The 21,135-nt window shown below is 47.4% G+C and overlaps 1 protein-coding gene across 13 annotated transcripts in view; it reads right to left on the minus strand.

The window, feature by feature from the left end:
• ARVCF (ARVCF delta catenin family member) overlaps positions 1-21,135 on the minus strand; it is a 604,272-nt gene that overhangs the window by 84,859 nt on the left and 498,278 nt on the right. For 9 of the 13 annotated variants that reach the window (XM_077920631.1, XM_077920630.1, XM_077920635.1 and 6 more), the window contains 3 exons: positions 10,646-10,763; positions 6,401-6,572; positions 3,448-3,465 (listed from right to left, as the gene is read on the minus strand). In XM_077920631.1, the coding sequence (XP_077776757.1) occupies positions 3,448-3,465; positions 6,401-6,572; positions 10,646-10,763 (308 nt within the window). The remainder of the gene's footprint in view (positions 1-3,447; positions 3,466-6,400; positions 6,573-10,645; positions 10,764-21,135) is intronic. The other 4 variants (XM_077920629.1, XM_077920632.1, XM_077920628.1 and 1 more) reach the window with 1 other exon arrangement.

The following is a 21,135-nucleotide window of genomic DNA, read 5'->3' on the forward strand; positions in this document are numbered from 1 at the left end:
GGGGGCAGAGGGCCGGTTGCCCCCCGGGCGCAAAATGGCTAAGTGTGCAAAATTTCAACAGCTGGTGCTGCCTCAATACCATGGCACACTTCCGTTGAAAATGACTTCTCCATGTGAACTAGGAAATGACCTCTCCAGACAATAGAATGCCTCTTCTTTCTTATCTCTGTCCTGGGTGATGAGGAGGCCGTTAGGCAGTTGAATGCGCATGCGTGCTTCATCCGTTTCCCAACCACTACTCTGTGTGGCCCCGGGCACTGGCAAACCACGCTATGCCACTGTGTGTAGAACGTAGTGACTTTTGCGTGGTTGAAATCTAGCCTAATGTACAAAAGGAAGGTTCACACCCATTGCACCATCCATGTTTCCCTCAGGCCCCACCCACCCCTGGAAAGTTGTCCATAAGGGAATAAGGCCCTCAGCAAGATAAAGGCTCCTCACCCCTGACCTAACTGCACCTCAGGATGTAGTATTTTGGAAGAAGACCAACATATCAGCAGCCTTAAAAGGTAAAGGTAAAGGTACCCCTGCCCATACGGGCCAGTCTTGACAGACTCTAGGGTTGTGCGCTCATCTCACTCTATTGGCTGGGAGCCAGCGCTGTCCGCAGACACTTCCAGGTCACGTGGCCAGCGTGACGAAGCTACTCTGGCGAGCCAGAGCCGCACACGGAAACGCCGTTTACCTTCCCGCTAGTAAGCGGTCCCTATTTATCTACTTGCACCCGGGGTTGCTTTCGAACTGCTAGGTTGGCAGGCGCTGGGACCGAGCAACGGGAGCTCACCCCGCCGCGGAGATTCGAACCGCCGACCTGACGATTGGCAAGTCCTAGGCACTGAGGTTTTACCCACAGCGCCACCCGCGTCCCAGCAGCCTTAGAGGCTTTTAAATTCCCGAGTAAAAGTTTAGGGAAATCCAGGGCTGTTCTCTCTGCCCCTGCCCTGGGTTTACCTCAGAGTTCAGCAATGCCAGGCCTATAACCTATGTGGCACTCAGCAGCTGTCAGGAGTTCTGGCACATCAGATTTGTCTTTACAGTGTATCCTCTCCCTCCTCTTCGCTCCTCTCGTTCTCCCCACCATCAAGTGGCGTCTGACAACACCCAGGGGCCCCGTCCCAAAGGGGACAGAGGTATATTTTCAGACGAGAAGCGCTGCTCAAGCCCTCAGCAGAAGAAAGACAGCTTTTAAGATGGCAGCTGACAGGCCTGCTTTATGGGAGTTGGCTATCAGAGCTGGCAAAGACCTTGGGGACAGGAAGGGCTGCCTGACAGGAAACTTGCTTGTATAATAAACGATTTGCAATCTCTCAAGCCGTGAAATTAAAAGCTTCTTGAACGCCATATTTTCTGAAACAGGGCGCTGTCAAGTGCATCTGATTCCCAGCATATAAACAATCGCCATACTTTCATTATCCCCTGCTCTGGCCACTGAGGAAAGACGAGAAAGGCTGAATTTACAAATAAAGTTCTAACCTTTCAGTAGTAAAACAAAACCTTTTCAACCAAGAAATCCAGAAAAAGGCAGTAGCTCTGATTTTCGCATTGAGATCTACATGCTCACGGAGAAACCTGTGGCCCTCAAGATGTTGTAAAAACTACTGACCACTGACCACGCTAGCTGTGGCTGATGGGAACTGGAGTCCCACAACATCTGGAGGGTCACATCACCGGACTCTAACAGGATGACATGGTGACCAACACACAGAAGCTGGAGGAATGGCTTCAACATCTGGGTGCATCCCAAACCAATGGATGGCACCAAGAACACAAGGAGACTGTGGCTTCATCAGTCCAGTGGCCCATCTCACAGTGACCAGTCAGATGCCCACAGGAAGCATGCAACCAGGAGCTGAGGACAAGAGCATTCATAAACGCTGTTCAAAGTACAGTGGTACCTCGCAAGACGAATGCCTCGCAAGACGGAAAACTCGCAAGACGAAAGGGTTTTTTGTTTTTTGAGCTGCTTCGCAAGACGATTTTCCCTATGGGCTTGCTTCGCAAGACGGAAACGTCTTGCAAGTTTGTTTCCTTTTTCTTAACACCGTTAATACAGTTGCGACTTGACTTCGAGGAGCAACTCATAGCACACAGTGTGGTAGCCTTTTTTGAGGTTTTTGAAGACTTTGGTGATTTTTGAAGCTTTTCCAAAACTTTTCCGACACCGTGCTTCGCAAGACGAAAAAAATTGCAAGACGACAAAACTCGCGGAACGAATTAATTTCGTCTTGCGAGGCACCACTGTATGGATTCTGCCTAGCAAATGGAACACTCCCATGCTAGCATTTCACAACAGCTGGTACTGGCAGTAAAACACCCCACCCCACTGGTGGTGGGGAACTATGTGGAGTGTGGGTTCAGGTTTTGGGAGGGCATGCATGCTAAAGGATACTGGGGCCATTTCCTATCTTGTGCTTCCCTATGCCAGGGCTGGGAAGCTTTGGGCTAGGCCAAATGTGCCCTCCGGGCCTCCATACCTGTCCCAGGGCACTGACAGCCAAGGCCAGCTTCTGGACTGGATCTAAGTAACAAGTCAGATGGGTTTGGAGGCAGAGGTGTAGTGGCCCAGACCAATGACTATTTCTGCCGTAGTTTCTTTTGTCTCCAGCGTCCTAGAGCCATCCAATCAGCATGAAAGGGGAGCTTTTTAGCCACTGAGAAGAAGTATTGCCACACTTGGTGTTGATCGGAGTCCATCAGCAAAAAATGAAGTGAGCTAACCATTGAGGATTGGCTCCTAGGGTTACTCTGGAGAAGCTGTGTCGGAAGAATCTCAAGGAGGACTTGTGCCGAATGCTCCAAAACTAAGCATTTATAGGAACACTGAAAACACAAGGCACTTCAGTTTCAAGAGAATGGCATGCTAGTTGCTATGTACAATGGAAATTCAAGGAAAACACATCTTAAGTCACTCTGAAATAAGATATTGGAGCACTCCAAATCATTTGCCCATGTACGTGCACAGAAAATCTAGCTGAAAGGCAGCTTTCCACTCCTGGCACAGGGCATGGGGTTGGGAGATCTGTAATGATCATTGCAATGCATTCCCAGCTATTATTATTGGAGAATTAGAAGATTATTGAGGGGGTATGGATGAGACCATCCTGGAGGGACCCTGCATTTCTGGATTTGCCACTACACTACTGCTTGGGGGAAGCAGAGCCCCACTTGCCCTAATGGACTGGCCATGGGAAGGTCTTCTAAGAGTAGCTCTCCTCCATATCACACTAGAAGAAGAGTAACTCAGAGCAGTCTGAATTCATCACAGGAATTTGCAATCTACAGCAAACAAGTGGGATATGGGGCATCATAGCAGCAACACACCTTGGGAACCGGGGAGGGGCGGCAGGGCGGAGCCAACCTCTGCTCCCAGTTTCCGCCTCTGCATATACGGGAAGAGGAAAGGGGGAAGGACAGCGACGTCAGAGAAGAAATGTAGAAAAGACTCACCTTGATTGAACCACTCCTCTAATAACCACAAAAGCAGCCCAAGAAGAAAAAAAGAAACAAAAGTTTTCAAGAGGAAAGCGAGAGGGGGGAAACAGATGAACAATCAGTTGCAGGATTTTCACAGAACAGGTTCAAAACCCGAGAGCTACAGGTAAATAGCAACTCTGAATTCCCGAAGAGGGAAAAAACACACACACTTGCCCCCATGGTGTATACCACACTCGTTACTTGCAAAAAAGGAGAGTCCACTTTTCTCTGTTTGATTTTGAGAGCCAGTGCGGTGTAGTGGTTAAGAGCGGTGGACTCGTAATCTTGTGAACTGGGTTCAATTCCCCGCTCCTCCACATGCAGCTGCTGGGTGACCTTGGGCCAGTCACACTTCTCTGAAGTCTCTCAGCCCCACTCACTTCACAGAGTGTTTGTTGTGGGGGAGGAAGGGAAAGGAGAATGTTAGCCTCTTTGAGACTCCTTCGGGTAGTGATAAAGCAAGATATTAAATCCAAACTCTTCTTCTTCTTCTACAAACATCAAAAAGAGCTTGGGTGGGGTGGGGTTGAAGTAGGCTAAGCTCCTATGCCAAGGAAAGCCAGCATGGTGCACCCTGGATGTGATTGTGCTACAGTTCCCAACAGCACTAGCAAGTATGACCCAACAATCAGGACTGACAGGAGTTGTGGTGCAGCAAGTTCTGGAGGGCCCCAGCAGCAGAACAAGAACAAATATATCACTAAGTGACTTTAACCCTCTCCTGTCCTCTCCTCTCCGTTTTTGCAGTGAATTGTTTCGTTGAGTCAAAGGAGAGACTTGTGATAGTGGTTAGTGGCCGAGAATTGGAGATTCTGGAGTGGTTGCATGAATGGTGTGTTTGTAAAAAGGTAAAAGGTAAAGATAAAGGACCCCTGGATGGTTAAGTCCAGCCACTATGGGGTTGCGCCACTCATCTCGCTTTCAGGTCAAGGGAGCCGGCGTTTGTCCACAGACAGCTTTCCGGGTCATGTGACCAGCAGGAATAAACTGCTTCTGGCGCAATGGGACACCGTGACGGAAGCCAGAGCGCACAGAAACACCGTTTACCTTCCTGCCATAGCAGGACCTATTTATCTACTTGCACTGGCGTGCTTTTGAACTGCTAGGTTGCCAGGAGCTGGGACAGAGCAACGGGAGCTCACTCCGTCGTGGGGATTTGAACTGCCAATCTTCCGATCAGCAAGCCCAAGAGGCTCAGTGGTTTAGACCACAGCGCCACTGCATTTGTGCATACTGGTGGGTGCATGTGAGGTGTGAGAGTAGAATAGGAAGAGTGGGAATGGAATGAGTTGTAAGCACTGTACAATTTCAGTAGATGTAAGGCAGAATTTGGGGGTGACGTGTAGCGTTTCGTGAGCCACAATGTGCTTTGCCAAGATGGAGGCTGAAGCAGGAAGGGATCCGTGACTCTAAAGACGTTTCAAAATGCTCTGCTCTGTTGTCAGTTTTTAGGAATGTATAGTTTCGATCACAGTTTTATTTAATATTCCGATGCATTGCATTCTATCCTAGTTTCTCAGTTCTGTTGTTGTATATATTTTATTTTGCTATTCTGCAGCCTGCTTAATGGGACTGCCTAAAGTGTATATCAATAAATTAAATAAAGAAATCAAATCATAAACCTAGTGCTATATTGGATACAACTCTAGGCTCTGTGTGAGCTCCCAAGTGCAATCTGCTGCTTCTGATCCTGTATTCCTGCCTTCAAATCTTCTCCAGCAGCTTCCCTCTCACCCTTTAACACAACTGTGCTCAAACGTACAGACACACTCAGGGCCAATATACTCTCACACAACAGAAACAGAATCAGTGGGTTAAAAGGCCCATGGATCAGAGATACGAAACAGCTGTTTACAAAGGTCAGGGTGACGGAGGGATGGAAATGCCTGGGTGTTACATACCAATGGATCTTTATTGTATAACATTCTTAACATTCGGTAGCCACCAGGCCTGTTCAGCACAGATTAGGTTAAAAGCTTGTGACGTACCAGAGACTGACCCTGATTTAGATGTGTAATGCAAGCCACACCTCCCATTGTGCCTTTTCTCTTTCATTTAATATGCTGGGCCAACCTGGTCCAACAGGTGCGCAGAGATTCCTGAGTGTTGGGTTACTGGGGCTTGCATGAGCCTCACTCCCCAGCCTCTAGTTCATCATCTTCTATGCCATTATTCATTAAACCGCCCATATCATAATGCTGTTACACTAATCTATGGCCAAACGCACTCGGAATACAGGATACACGTCTGGTCACCTTGCTTCCAAACAGTTACTGAAGGAAAGGTTCAGAAAAGGAAAACCAAGATGATCAAGGGATTGGGGCGACTCCCTTAGGAGGAAAGGTTATGATACCTGGGACTTTTTAGTTTAGAAAAAAGGCAAGTAAGCGGGGGCATGATAGAGGTGAATAAGATTCACGGGTTGTCCCATGAAGCCTACTGTTGGAAGGTTCAGAAGAAAGAGACAGAAGTGTCTCTTCAAAGAGGGCAGGGCAAGGGGCAGCTACACACACACACACACACACACACACACACACACACACACACACCAGGATCCAAGTGCAAAAGGCTGGCCCTTGGACAAGCTGGGTTGTATGATGTGAACACAAGCATTTTGCTTCTGGCTTTCAGTTATGGCTGGTAGGGCACTGGTAGGGCAGGAGGCAAGGAGGCGAACAGCAGGTGGCGCCAGAGCCATTGAGAGGCTGAGCCAACCAATTCTCGTTTTGCACACGGTCTCCTTCCTGCTGAGTTCTGAAAGGGCAACATTGAGAAGGAAGGAGGAGGAAGAAGATGGCAAGTAAGTGCCCCTCCTTGACTCATAAACAAGAAGGCAGGTGGGATTGGAGAAATCAATTGGTGGGGATGTGCCCTGTTTGCCCCAATGGAGCAGACTCCATTGCTTTAGGGTTGTGGCAACACAAACCTTTGGCCTTCTTTCCTCCAAAGCAGCCCGCGTCATCCTTCTTCTTCTTCTGAGTTCCTCCCAGGCCTCCAAGTTGATTTGCTTCTAGCTCCTGGAATTTGTCCGCTCCTGGGACTTCTTTGTGGACGTGGTAAGAGAGGTTCCTCATGATGCACACACAGTTCTCCACAGACTGCGTCAAGGCGGTTGCCCAAAAAGGGAGGAGGAAGGAAAAACCATCACTGGTAAGCAATTATTTTACACCACTGAAGATGCCAAAAACAAGCAGACACAGGAAATTGCTTAAACCAGGTGAGACTATTTGCTCAGTATGGCGTACACCAGCCATCTTCCAACCTGGTACCATCCAGCGGTTTTTGGACTGCAATTCCCATCAACCACAGCAAATGAGGAAGGGGCTGATGGGAGTTGTAGTCCAAAACATCGATAGGGCACCAGGTTGGAGGGGGCTGTGCCAGCATGACACAGTCAGTGGCTCTCAGGGAGAAATGGAGTCATTCCCATCCTTTCAAGCCCTAAACGGCCTCGGTCCAGTATACCTGAAGGAGCGTCTCCACCCCCATCGTTCTGCCCGGATGCTGAGGTCCAGCGCCGAGGGCCTTCTGGTGGTTCCCTCATTGCGAGAAGCAAAGCTACAGGGAACCAGGCAGAGGGCCTTCTCGGTAGTGGCGCCCGCCCTCTGGAACGCCCTCCCATCAGATGTCAAAGCGATAAACAACTACCTGGCATTCAGAAGACATCTTAAGGCAGCCCTGTTCAGGGAAGTTTTTAATGTGTGATATTTTAGTGTATTTCTGGTCTCTGTGGAAGCCGCCCAGAGTGGCTGGGGAAACCCAGCCAGATGGGCGGGGTACAAATAATAAATTATTATTATTATTATTATTATTATTATTATTATTATTATTATTAAATCTTTTTTCCTTTTTCTTTTTTGCAGGGGTGCCGTAAAATGAACCCGGGACCTTCTGCGTGAAAAGCAGCTTGACTACAACCGAGTTCTGTTCCTTCCCCTAATGAACAAAACCTCATCAAGGGAAGTCACTTGCAAATTTTTAAGCACCCTTTTTTTTTTTTTTTTTGCTGCAGCTCAGTGATGGAAAACACACATTTTATGCAAGAGGCCCCCTAGGTTCAGTCTGCAGCTAATGAGTCTCTCGGGGGGCAAAAAGGCCACTGCCTCAGCCTCCAGAGCGGGGTCATTCATCAGGGGCTTGGCAGGAGTCAAGGAAGAACAAAAAGAGCATCAAAATCCCATAGGGTACCCCCCCACACCCGGAAACGGGCCCCTCCACCCACCCGCCCCATGCAAGCAAATCTCCGCTGAATGCCCTAGCTGGGAAAAAGAGAGACTCAGCATGTTATGAGTCTTGTTCCTTCAGCATAGAGGCCAATGACCAACAACAGCCGGGGTTGGGACTGTGGCACAACATCTGCTATGCATGCAGATGGTCCCAGCTTCAGCCTGCATAGCTCCGTTGGTTAGAGCATGGTGCATATGATGCAGAGGTTGTAAGTTCAATCCCCGCGTGGGGCAGCTGCATATTTCTGCATTGCAGGGGTGGGGTTGGGCCAGGGTCTCGTACATTTCTGTGGTTCTGTGATTCTAATCCCCCAGCATTGCTAAGCAGGGCTGGGAAAGACCTCTGTATGATACTGCGGAAAGCTGTTACCAGGGTGGAGGGGTGGGGTAGGTAGAAGCAGTGCCGGATTTACGTGTAAGTTAAACAAGCTATAGCTTAGGGCCCCACTCTCTTGGGGCCCCCAAAAAAAGGTCTAAAGGGAAAAAACTGGATGTATATTTCCAATATATAAAAAACAAATAAATTAAAACCTACATATAGCAACAGTGTTTTCTGTTGTGTAGGCTCCTATGATGTAAGTAATGGGCCCCGCCTTCTAGCCTGCTCCCTAAAATATCACTGGTTTGCTCATTTATATATATAGGGTGCCTTACATTCTGCATGGATTGGTTGCACGGCAACATGCGCAAATTGCTTTAGATACCTATTAGGTCCATAAATGACCATATCGCATATATTCAACACAAAAAACAGTGACAAGTTGCTGTTGACAAAGGACAGCTGGACAATACAGTGGTACCTCAGGTTAAGAACTTAATTTGTTCTGGAGGTCCGTTCTTATCCTGAAACTATTCTTAACCTGAGGTACCACTTTAGCTAATGGGGCCTCCCACTGCTGGTGTGCCACCGGAGCACAATTTCTGTTCTCATCCTGAAGCAAAGTTCTTAACCCGAGGTACTACTTCTGGGTTAGCGGAGTCTGTAACCTGAAGCGTCTGTAACCTGAAGCATCTGTAACCCGAGGTACCACTGTATAAAGGGCCCCATTACCTTCAGTAGCTTAGGGCCTCACCAAACCTAAATCTGGCCCTGGGTGGAAGCACCTCCCAAACTCCACTGTTTGGGAAGAAAATACATTTATGCCTGTCGATAACAGCAGTCCAGTATTAATCGGTGGTGGCTGGTGTCCATTGGGATGGGTGGGGTGGAAAGCAGGGAGCCCTACAGTAGATTGAGTCAGAACCCATGACAGGCAGAGCCAACTCTTTCTAGTTTTCATAGAACTGTAGAGCTGAGAGTCATCTAGTCTTGCAATGGAGGAATCTCAATTGAAGCATCTGTAATGTCTCCCTGTTCCTCTACAAGGGCAACATGGAGACTAAGGAGGAGGAATCATCATAGAATCACAGAATTGTAGTGCTGGAAGGGACCCCAAGGGCTGTTTAGTCTATCTCTCTGCAATGCAGGAATCCCAGCTCAAGAATCCATGACAGAGAATTCTCTGCTTAGAGAACCTACCACCTTCCAAAATAGCCTGTTTCGCCGTCAAACAGGCTCTTGACGTCAGAAATCTCTTCCTAATGCTTACTCAGAATCTCCTTTCTTGTGATTTGAATCTACTGGATCGGGTCCTACCCTATGGAGTAGGAGAGGGGAAGCTGATCGCCAGCACACACCCTGGACTGGTTGTAGTAGTAGTAGTAATATTTATACCCCAGCCACTCTGGGTGGCTCCCACCAGAATATTAAAAACACAATAAAACATCACACATTAAAAACAGTGTGACCATGAGCCAACAGTGTGACGCAGCAGCTAAAAAAGCCAATGCAATTCTGGGCTGCATCAATAGGAGTATAGCATCTAGATCAAGGGAAGTAATAGTGCCACTGTATTCTGCTCTGGTCAGACCTCACCTGGAGTACTGTGTCCAGTTCTGGGCACCACAGTTCAAGAAGGACACTGACAAACTGGAACGGGTCCAGAGGAGGGCAACCAAAATGGTCAAAGGCCTGGAAACGATGCCTTATGAGGAACGGCTAAGGGAGCTGGGCATGTTTAGCCTGGAGAAGAGGAGGTTAAGGGGTGATATGATAGCCATGTTCAAATATATAAAGGGATGTCACATAGAGGAGGGAGAAAGGTTGTTTTCTGCTGCTCCAGAGAAGCGGACACGGAGCAATGGATCCAAACTACAAGAAAGAAGATTCCACCTAAACATTAGGAAGAACTTCCTGACAGTAAGAGCTGTTCGACAGTGGGATTTGCTGCCAAGGAGTGTGGTGGAGTCTCCTTCTTTGGAGGTCTTTAAGCAGAGGCTTGACAACCATATGTCAGGAGTGCTCTGATGGTGTTTCCTGCTTGGCAGGGGGTTGGACTCGATGGCCCTTGTGGTCTCTTCCAACTCTATGATTCTATGAAAAACTTCCCTAAACAGGGCTGCTTTCAGATGTCTTCTAAAAGTCAGATAGTTGTTGTTCTCTTTGACATCTGATGGGAGGGCATTCCACAGGGCGGGCGCCACCACCGAGAAGGCCCTCTTGCCTGGTTTCCTGTTACCTCACTTCTCGCAGTGAGGGAACCTCCAGAAGGCCCTCAGAGCTGGACCTCAGTGTCAGGGCTGAACGATGCGGGTGGAGACACTCCTTCAGTATGGAGGAAGCCAGTATGTGGGGGCTGGATGCAGGCAGACCAAGCTAGGTGGGTCAGTGGCCCCGATTCCTCCTAATGGACCAGCTTGCACTGAGATAAAAGCTTTCCTCTAGTAGGCCTGGCTGCCTTTTAAGCATCTGTGAACACAAGCATCTTTCAAGCCAGCAGATGTTCCTAGCTAGACCTCGCCCCCTCACCTTCAATGCATCCTGTACTTCCCCCACATCAAGAAACCCACATTTGCTTAAGCCACAGTGAGTGTCTATTCACACCAGCACCAGAGAGCAGAATCACCTTGTTATCCGTGTCTTTCTTGCCCACCGCAGACTGCAGGGCATGAAGGAGGGCGTCTACCAAGCCGTCGCATTCCCGGAGCCTCCTGCGCGCTTCCGCTCCATCCGAACTGACATTCCTGCAAACGAGAGGTAGGCACACGTTACAAGCCATAATCTCCACATAGCAAAATTAAGCCGAGCCCCCCCGCACCCTCCTGCGTCAATTACAGACATTAAGAACCTAATGATCTTGAATTAACCAAGACGCACACAAAAGATCATCTTGCGAACCAACAGGGAACCACCAGCTTCTGTATTGCATGATAAGCAGAGCTTCAGCTTGCAGCTCTGCACCACACCCAGGAGTTCTTGGCAGGGCTGGCCCACCCGTGAGACAAGGTGAGGAAACTGCCTTGGGCAGAAGAAGAAGAAGAAGAAGAGTTTGGATTTGATATCCCGCTTTATCACTACCCGAAGGAGTCTCAAAGCGGCTAACATTCTCCTTTCCCTTTCTCCCCCACAACAAACACTCTGTGAGGTGAGTGGGGCTGAGAGACTTCAGAGAAGTGTGACTGGCCCAAGCTCACCCAGCAGCTGCATGTGGAGGAGCAGGGAAGCGAACCCAGTTCACCAGATTACGAGACTACCGCTCTTAACCACTGCACCACAGAAACTGCAGGGGTAACAGATCCGGCCTCCTGGTGTAGATCTTCACTCCCTCCTTTTCCCTGACGTGTATCTTTATTACTCCCCTTCTCAAAGAAAACCCAAGAGAGAATCTTGAACTGAATGTCAGTGGTGGTTCGGTAAAAGTGACTCACTGACTTGAGCAAGCTAAATCTAAGAGTAACCCCAGGAAGCTTTCGGATTTGTTTTCTTTTCGGCTGCATTTTAAATGGGAGTATATTTTTAATCCATGTTTTATGTCTCTGCCAACAAGCGTTTTCTTGTATTTGCAATGGCCTGTGGCTGAAAGCCATGAATATTTATTGGATAAGACGCAGCTTCCTATGTTCTCTCCCTGTAAAATTCCAGAGTTCCCTACCTGTCAAAATAAGTATAATAGCAAAAGTATTTAACAGGTGGTTGTCGCAATGTTAAAGGCAAAAGACCCTCTATATATTGGCACAGCCTTCCCTAGCAGGTGACCTTCAGGTGGGTTGGAATACAATGGCTATCGTCCTGAAGCACCAATGCTTTGCTAGCTGTGCTAGATGGAAGTTGTAGTCCAAACTGTCTGGATGGCACCAGCTTGGGAACAAATACATTAGCAGATAACCTTTTTTCAAAAGAAATAGCCATCTTGTTTCACTCGTTTCGAAAAGGAATCTATAGTTTGGATTATAAACCATAGCCTGAAATAGATGGTGGAAATCCATCATCAATAATCAACAGAAATCCACCACATAGTTAAGCACACTTATGTACCATTGAGTCTAAGCAGGCATAGGCAAACTCCGGCCCTCCAGATGTTTTGGGACTACAATTCCCATAATCCCTAGCTAACAGGACCACACAGCCCCGGCCGCACAGCTCTTTAAATACTGCAAGCCATGTCCCCCGGTCGACCGGATTGGTCGGCCAGGGGCGTGACATGGCTGAGACTCCCTGTGATGCGGGCGGCATTGCCACGCCCCCTGCTGAGCATGGGGAGAGCACCTGTCCTGCCTGCGACACCCCTCCCCCTGGGAAGGGGAGAGGCCCTCTCAGAAGCCAGCTGCACAACTGAACAGCAGCACCTGTGCAACTTTGAGGTTCTGCCGACTTGTTTGAGAAAGCTGGGGCAGCGTGGTGTGTGTGTGTGTGTGTGTGTGTGTGTGTGTGTGTGTGTGAAGAGCCTTGTTTCCATTTATTTTTAACACATCTTCAGGGAGCTCCCTAGTTCCTGTGCCAAACAACACAGAGACTGATATGGAAATGTCTTCTAGATATGTAGATCAAAGGAAATAAACCGCAGCGCTGCTTTATATTTCTCTTTAATCTTCCGGCACGGCATGTAGAAAGTCACACTGTGCCGCACAAGGGCCTTAGCAAGTGCTGGAAGATTCCTGAAAAGATCAGGAGGGACATGCTGTTACATCTAGGGCAGGGGTATGTGCTTGCAAGCTCACTTTTGGAGTGCCAATCCTCAAAAACAGAACCACAAGATGGAGATATCAGCCGTAGAGTGGCCATATCCCAGGGCCATCCTCCTCCTTACTTCCGACAAGTGAAATCCAAAGTTTGTTTGGAGCAAACTCCACACAACTGATCCAGCCCCACTCAGTGTCGGGGGACTACAAATCCCATCATCCCTGATCATGAAATAGCCATGCAGACTGGGGCTGGCTAGCCCTGCTCTAGCTTATTCCCACATTTTCCGGGAGCGAATGCCACAGTTGAAAAACGCACTGCATAAAGACGTACTTGCTTCAACGCTCAATTTCAGTGGACGATCCTGGGCTCTAAACCAGGCATAGGCAAACTCTGGCCCTCCAGATGTTTGGGACTACAATTCCCATCACCCCTGACCACTGGGCCTGTTAGCTAGAGATGATGGGAATTGTAGTCCCAAACATCTGGAGGGCCAGAGTTTGCCTATGCCTGATCTAAATGTTATGCGAGAGGGAGCAAAAACCTTTCCTATCCACACATCCATTCACTGTACAGTGGTACCTCTGGATGCGAATGGGATCCGTTCCGAAGCCCCATTCGCATCCTGAGTAGAACGTAAGATGCAACTGCGTGTCTGTGTGTGCCGCGTTTTGCCGCTTCCGCGCATGACATCATTTTGAGTGTCTGGGCATGCGCAAGCGGCAAAACCCAGAAGTAATGGAGGACGTGACTTCCGGGTCGCTGCGGAGCGTAACTCGAAAACGCTCAACCTGAAGCACATTTAACCCGAGGTATGACTGTACACACACCTCGCCCATTTCGAAACTAGAAACACAGTCTTCCAGCAACCGACACTCTCTTTGCAGGGGGAACACATGGGCAGTCTTTGGTCCAAATCCTTCACACCAACCAAGCCAGTTCAACTTACAACAACGTTAACAGTGCACAGATTCCTGGCAAATAAAGGGTGTTGGGGCACAGTGGTTAATTCATCTCTCCAATACAGTCTCAGCTAGCCATTTCTAATTGAGTCGGTGCTCAAGCAAGACCTTGCACCTCATCCTGTTTCCCAGAGACCAATGGACATGGTCCAGCTGCTGACCAAATACCCCATTGTCTGGCAGGGGCTCCTGGCCTTGAAGAATGACACGGCGGCCGTCCAGCCGCACTTCGTCTCCGGCAATAACGTCCTGACACACCGCTCCCTGCCAGCCCCAGAAGGGGGACCTCCCCTGAGGATTGTTCAGTGCATGAGGCTGGAAGCGTCGCAGTTGGAGGGCGTGGCGCGCAGGATGGTGGTGGGGAGCGACTATTGCCTGCTGCTGACCTTGCCTTGTGGAGGAGACCAAGAGGATGCTGTGAACCAGACGGAGTCGATCAAGGCAGCCTTCATTAGCTAATCGAGTGGAGTGCGTTTAAAAACAACTATGTACTATCCAACATGGCACTCTCCAGATGTTGCCAGACTCCAACTCCCATCAGTCCCAGCCAGCATGGCCAATGGTCAAGGATGATGGGAGGTGTAGTCCAACAACTTTTGAAGGAAGCTGTGCTGGCTACCAGAGAGCTACACTAAAATAGGGAACCAGGCCAAGCAATCAATTTAAAAAAAAGTTGAGCCCTTTATGAAATGGAAATTAGGGACCCGAATACCCTGATGACACCTTGAAGCTATTGCAGTAATAACAGTTGGAGATCCACCTTCAAGTACCTTTAAGTAAAAACAGGAGGGTTTTTTGTTTCTTTTTTAGTTAAAGCTCACAGGGCGACACCACTGCAATGAAAATGAACCACCTGGAGCAACATGTAATTTTTTTTTATTAAAAAAATAAACCCCTTTTATTATACATTTTAATTCTCTTTCATTCTGAAGCGCCCTTCATTTAAGGGAAACTGGGCAGAATTTTAATGAAGAAATGATCAGATTATTTCCCAAAGACAATTCCCGCCTCGCCAATTTCCTGCCACCTATTCCGAACAGAATTTTAAGTGGCTCATTTAGGGCAACTACACTTCTAACAGTGTCCATTTTGCAGGTATATTAATGCTCCGAGAAGGCAAAGATGACGCTGTTCTTTTTATTTTCTTACATTAGTAAGCATTAGCATTAATGTACTTTCTGATTGGATGACAAGGAAGAACACAGAGATCAGACTAGCAAAATATGGCAATGATGCACCGCTCACATTTTATGCCGGACACAAACGGACTTTGTCCAGAGTTGGAGTGGATGGTGCAAGCGGTAATCTAAGTTGATTTATTTTGTTCTGGGATGAAGAAAGGTTGTAGGGCATGGGACTTTTCAGTTTAGAGAATAGGTGAGCACGAGACAACATGATTTGTTGTTGTTTAGTCATTTAGTCGTGTCCAACTCTTCGTGACCCCATGGACCAGAGCACGCCAGGCACGCCTGTCTTCCACTGCCTCCCGCAGTTTGGTCAAACTCATGTTAGTAGCTTCGAGAACACTGTCCAACCATCTTGTCCTCTGTCGTCCCCTTCTCCTTGTGCCCTCCATCTTTCCCAACATCAGGGTCTTTTCCAGGGAGTCTTCTCTTCTCATGAGGTGGCCAAAGTATTGGAGCCTCAGCTTCAGGATCTGTCCTTCCAGGGAGCACCCAGGGCTGATTTCCTTCAGAATGGAGAGGTTTGATCTTCTTGCAGTCCATGGGACTCTCAAGAGTCTCCTCCAGTACCATAATTCAAAAGCATCAATTCTTCAGCGATCAGCCTTCTTTATGGTCCAGCTCTCACTTCCATACATCACTAGTGGGAAAACCAGAGCTTTTACTATACGGACCTTTGTCAGCAAAGTGATCTCTACTTTTTAAGATGCTGTCTAGGTTTGTCATCGTTTTTCTCCCAAGCAGGTGTCTTTTAATTTCGTGGCTGCTGTCACCATCTGCAGTGATCATGGAGCCCAAGAAAGTAAAATCTCTCACTGCCTCCATTTCTTCCCCTTCTATTTGCCAGGAGGTGATGGGACCAGTAGCCATGATCTTTTTCTTTTTTTTTTAATGTTGAGGTTCAGACCGTATTTTGCACCCTCCTCTTTCACCCTCATTAAGAGGTTCTTTAATTCCTCCTCACTTTCTGTCATCAAAGTTGCATCATCTGCATATCTGAGGTTGTTGATATTTCTTCCAGCAATCTTAATTCCACTTTGGGATTCAATCCAGTCCAGCCTTTCGCATGATGAATTCTTCATATAAGTGAAATAAGCAGGGAGACAATATACAGCCTTGTCATACTCCTTTCCTAATTTTGAACCAATCAGTTGTTCCATATCCAGTTCTAACTGTAGCTTCTTGTCCCACATAGAGATTTCTCAGGAGACAGATGAGGTGATCAGGCACTCCCATTTCTTTAAGAACTTGCCATAGTTTGCTGTGGTCGACACAGTCAAAGGCTTTTGCATAGTCAATGAAGCAGAAGTAGATGTCTTTCTGGAACTCTCTAGCTTTCTCCATAATCCAGCGCATGTTTGCAATTTGGTATCTGGTTCCTCTGCCCCTTCGAAATCCAGCTTGCACATCTGGGAGTTCTCGGTCCACATACTGCTTAAGCCTGCTTTGTAGAATTTTAAGCATAACTTTGCTAGCGTGTGAAATGAGTGCAATTGTGATAGAACTGTATAAAATTCTGCATGACATAGTGAGAGTGGGTAGATAAAAGCTTCTCTCCCTCATAACATTAGAACCCCTGGACATCCAATGAATATGAATATTGGGAGATTCAGGACCAATAAAAGAAAGCACTTGCTCATGCAGCACATAAACTATGGAACTCTCTGTCACAAGAGGCAGTGATGGCCACTTACTAGGGTGGCTTTAAAATAGGATTGGGCAAATTCATGTCCTGCTTCCAAGTTTCCTTCTGGTTTGCCATTGCTCCAATTCCCAAAGGCCTTTATTGTGTTCTTATTGGGGGAGATATTAGATCCAGTTTGCATTTTAAGTCTAATCCACCTCATTTGCCCTTTCTGAAATGATACGTGAACCAAAAGACAGCCGTCGTTTCGAAATTCACACTTCTAAGAATTTCGCAGGGGAGTTCTCCAGCCACGTCACGTGGACAAAAGTGAGTATAACCAGAGTAACACTTGCATGCATGTGAAACATAACATGCAAGAAATCACCGTACTAGAAAGCATGGTTTTCAAAACTACGTACGTCAGGAGAAAATTGCACTAAAGGACCAGCGAATTTTCGAGAGCATGTTTTCAATAAATAAATAATTGCAAGCTGATGTGGAAATGTAGAGAGCAGAACCTAAGATGGGAAAAATTAGAAAGTGCAACTGAGAGACCTGACCATCCCTAGACTCAAAACATGGTACAACCTGCTGATAGCGTCTCGCTTACCCGATTTTGGGAAGGCAGCATGAGGGCTGGGGGAGGGGGCATCACATTTTGGCCTTGATCCCCAGTCTGCTCACCAATGCAGTGTGCAGCCTGTGGGTTCTCCGTCAAAGTATTCTTATGGCCCATTTTGTGTGAAAATTTGGCCTGCCCTGTGCTACAGCACCTTGGTGTAGAAGAGAATTCTTCAGTTTAGGAGCTGCCACAGATAAGGTCCTCTCCTGGGCAGCTGTTCATCACACTTCTGAGGGTGGCAGAACTATCAACAGTGCCCCTCTGCAGCTCTTAACACCCAAGAAGGTCGGTTGAGATTGTATAAGAACTAGCTATTCTTACACACACACTCCATAACTGCTTATCCAAATTGCATCTGGTGCTAGATGAATTTGATTTCACGTAAACTATTTGTGGAATAAGTAAAACCAGATCCATTGTGAGATTAAACGTTCTCTGAAGGATTTTTGAGGTTATATTTTTTCAAAGTGGGATTATGATCGGTTTACTAAAACAGCTGCTTCAGAGGCCATTTCTATGCAGGATATGCTACCAGAAAGTAAATGGATGCGTCACTCAGAATGTAGGAAACAGCCTTTTGCAAGATGTCAGAAGCGGAGGACAGTGGTGTGGTGTGGCGAGAAAAAGCTCCAAAGCTCAGGAGGTGATATTTGGTATGGTAGCAGTACAGAAGAATGTCCCTGTTTTCAAATGCACCGCTCCAAAGTCTAAGCCCAACACTATGGGCTTATTCGAAAGATTGAGGGCACAAGAAGAAGGGGACGACAAAGGACGAGATGGTTGGACAGTGTTCTCGAAGCTACAAACATGAGTCTGACCAAACTGCGGGAGGCAGTGGAAGACAGGAGTGCCTGGCGTGCTCTGGTCCATGGGGTCACGAAGAGTTGGACACGACTAAACAACTAAACAACAACAATGGGCTTATTCAGATGTTACACTCAACAGAGCATCTCAAAAAACCTGTTTGTGTGAAAGCATGTACACTTGTTGATTTGCACAGCTCAGCTACAGTGTACATCCTCGCGGAATGCTACACACAAGCAATTGTACGAGTGCACAGCTGTATTGTATTTTTAAAGGTAAAGGTAAAGGTAAAGGTACCCCTGCCCGTACGGGCCAGTCTTGACAGACTCTAGGGTTGTGCGCTCATCTCACTCTATAGGCCGGGAGCCAGCGCTGTCCGCAGACACTTCCGGGTCACATGGCCAGCATGACGAAGCTGCTCCGGCGAACCGGCACCAGAGCAGCACACGGTAACGCCGTTTACCTTCCCGCTAGTAAGCGGTCCCTATTTATCTACTTGCACCCGGGGGTGCTTTTGAACTGCTAGGTTGGCAGGCGCTGGGACCGAGCAACGGGAGCGCACCCCGCCACGGGGATTTGAACCGCCGACCATGTGATCGACAAGTCCTAGGCGCTGAGGTTTTACCCACAGCGCCACCCGCGTCACTATTGTATGCTTACACACGTATAAAAAAAATTGCACACTCATTTTGAAGGCAAACGCACCACCATCGCTGCGGAACAGAGAAAGAATGACCTCTGTTCACCCCTTGAGTTTCAACCACCTTGCCAACCTGGAGGCAGAAATGATGTAAAGAGGATTTGTCTGGCTGTTGAAATCTCTGCTTTCCTTAGGAAAACAAAATGGAGGAGCCATGAGTAAATGTTAAAAGGAAAGTAAATTCCGATCGTTGGAGAAACCCATCCGACGGGGAATGTGTTCTGTTAGCATTGCGGGGAGGGAGAGTGGTGGAAGAGATGTTAGGAATCTCTTCTTGATTTCACGTACGGAGGCAAAGGCATCCGGAAAGGCGTTCAGGACCAACCATCAACCATAAGTAATACTTATGGAAGGGCCGTACGTATTTCAGTGGTAGAGCATCTAAGGTCCTGGGTTCAATTCCTAGCATCTCCCGGTAGGGCTAGAGCATACCACTAGGGGCAACAGAGTTGGGGCACTATTAAGGAGAGCAGGACAAGATGTAGTGAGCACTCACACCTGGTCCAGGTTTGGAGGGAGTTTGTGGAAAGATGCTATGAGTACCGCATCTGCCTCAGTGAGTAACCCACCTTTTCATCACAGCTGCCATTGCTCCAGCAAGCTAGGAACTTAGTAAGTTTTCTTACACCGATTCATCCAGCTCAGCATTGTCCACACCAGGGATTCTGACCAGGTGCCAGGAGTCAAGTCCCCGGCTTGATAACACAGTGAGCGTAGTTAATTAAAATGGATGCTTTATTGTCAAAACAAACAGATAACTCTGGGCAGCTTTAGCAGAGCTTCCGCCATCATCAATCAAGATGACCCTTCTGAGGACTGGTTCCGGCATGACCAGAAGCAACTAAACTTTCGCTTCATACATCTTCTGTTTTGCTTCCTATCTTGCAGCCCTCCCATTCGCCAAGACCTCAGACTGAGTGGGTCAGCCCCCGCCTGTTCCCCATTCTCTGAGAGGCTGTCTCTTAACTCTTTCCCGCCTGTTTGTGCTTCTGGCAAGCTTTGAAGCCTGCTCTCAGCCATTCCCTTATCAACCGGCATTCCAAGGGGCAGGCAGTTAACCCTCTCTGTTCCTGGCTGCTTTCTTCAGTTGGCTGCAACCCTTCCCTGGGAGCTCCCCATCCTGATTTACCCTGAGGGGCAGCAGATCTCCAGGATTTCACTTAGGGAAATGATATACAATGAATTGGAAAAAAAATGTTTAAAATAACTTTTGTAAAAAGAACAAAAACAGTAGAAGCTTTTTTATTAGGAATTCTAGGTACCGACATTTCAAAGGAGCAGTAAAGACTTTCCATCGATGCGACAATAGCCGTGCAGATGTTACTAGCCCAGAGATGGAAAGAAGACAAAGTCCCTACCAGAGAGGAATGGCAAATTATTGGACTATGGACTATGCCAAATGAACTATGCCAAAATGGCAAAACTGATTGGAAAGCTCAGGAACCAAGAAGACCAAAACTTCAACAAAGAATGGCAAAAAAACTGTAATTTATCTAGGAGACCACTGTAAACAGATGAAAACATTAGCAGGATTTCAATAACTCTTGTAATTTGGCAAAATTTACATGGAGAAATATAAAATATGGACAATGAAATAATATGCAGTTGAAAATGTTGACAACAGGACCCATGGAGGAGATGGTGGGAAGTCTGGAGATTCAGAGAAATCTCTAAATATGGATGTATATTTGGTATTCTTATAAATTTACACTTGTAAAATCAAAGAAAAATTATTTCGGGGGGAAAGGGAGATACCAAAAATTGAACCCTTCCGCTTTGATCCAGACGATCAAAAGTCCTTAGATGAGCCTAATCAATTGGGCCCATCACCATCATTAAAAATCTATTGCTATGGACTCCTTTCATTTGACTGCGGAAAACACAGTGAGTTGTTGAGTGTCCTCTGCAAAGAAGATTCTCAGTATGCTTCTATTAACTCTACCTCCTGCCCTGGCGCATTTGCTAAAATCCTCAGCTGCAGCCCTGCAGTCTCTTCTTATTAAAGTTGCCGACTTGAAGCCTGCCCAAGGTGACCCATAAACATTAAAGAACATCACCAGGCATGGTCTGAATTTTATTTGGGGCATTTCCATGATGTGGCAAAAGACCCCCCGCCGGTGAGCGCCACCATCTGCGCATTAACTCGATTTAAACGAAAAAGCCTTCTCCCTTTAATGCTAGCGGAGAGGGAGAAGGAAGGCGTTTTCGCTGAATAGCAAAGCAGTCTGAATTCTGACACGGAGGAAGCAGATAGAGAAATAGCAGGCAGGGGAGCAAGAAGGTGTCTGGGCAATGGGGGGAAAGGAGTCTGGAAGAAAGCAGAATGGGAGTGCAGGAGGTTCAGTGAGAAGGCACTTAATAAGAAATCAATCGATAGATAAGGTTAAGAAAGAACGGGAATGCTTTAAAAATTACTTGAATAATTATGGTTCCAATAATAACGCTTGGCTGTGTTTAGACTAATTTCGCAGGCAGAGGTATCACAAGATGGAGACAAATAATTAAGTACAGATCAAAAAACAGAAATGGCTGAATTG

The sequence above is a fragment of the Podarcis muralis genome, chromosome 16, assembly GCF_964188315.1.
Source record: "Podarcis muralis chromosome 16, rPodMur119.hap1.1, whole genome shotgun sequence".
Taxonomy (NCBI): domain Eukaryota; kingdom Metazoa; phylum Chordata; class Lepidosauria; order Squamata; family Lacertidae; genus Podarcis; species Podarcis muralis.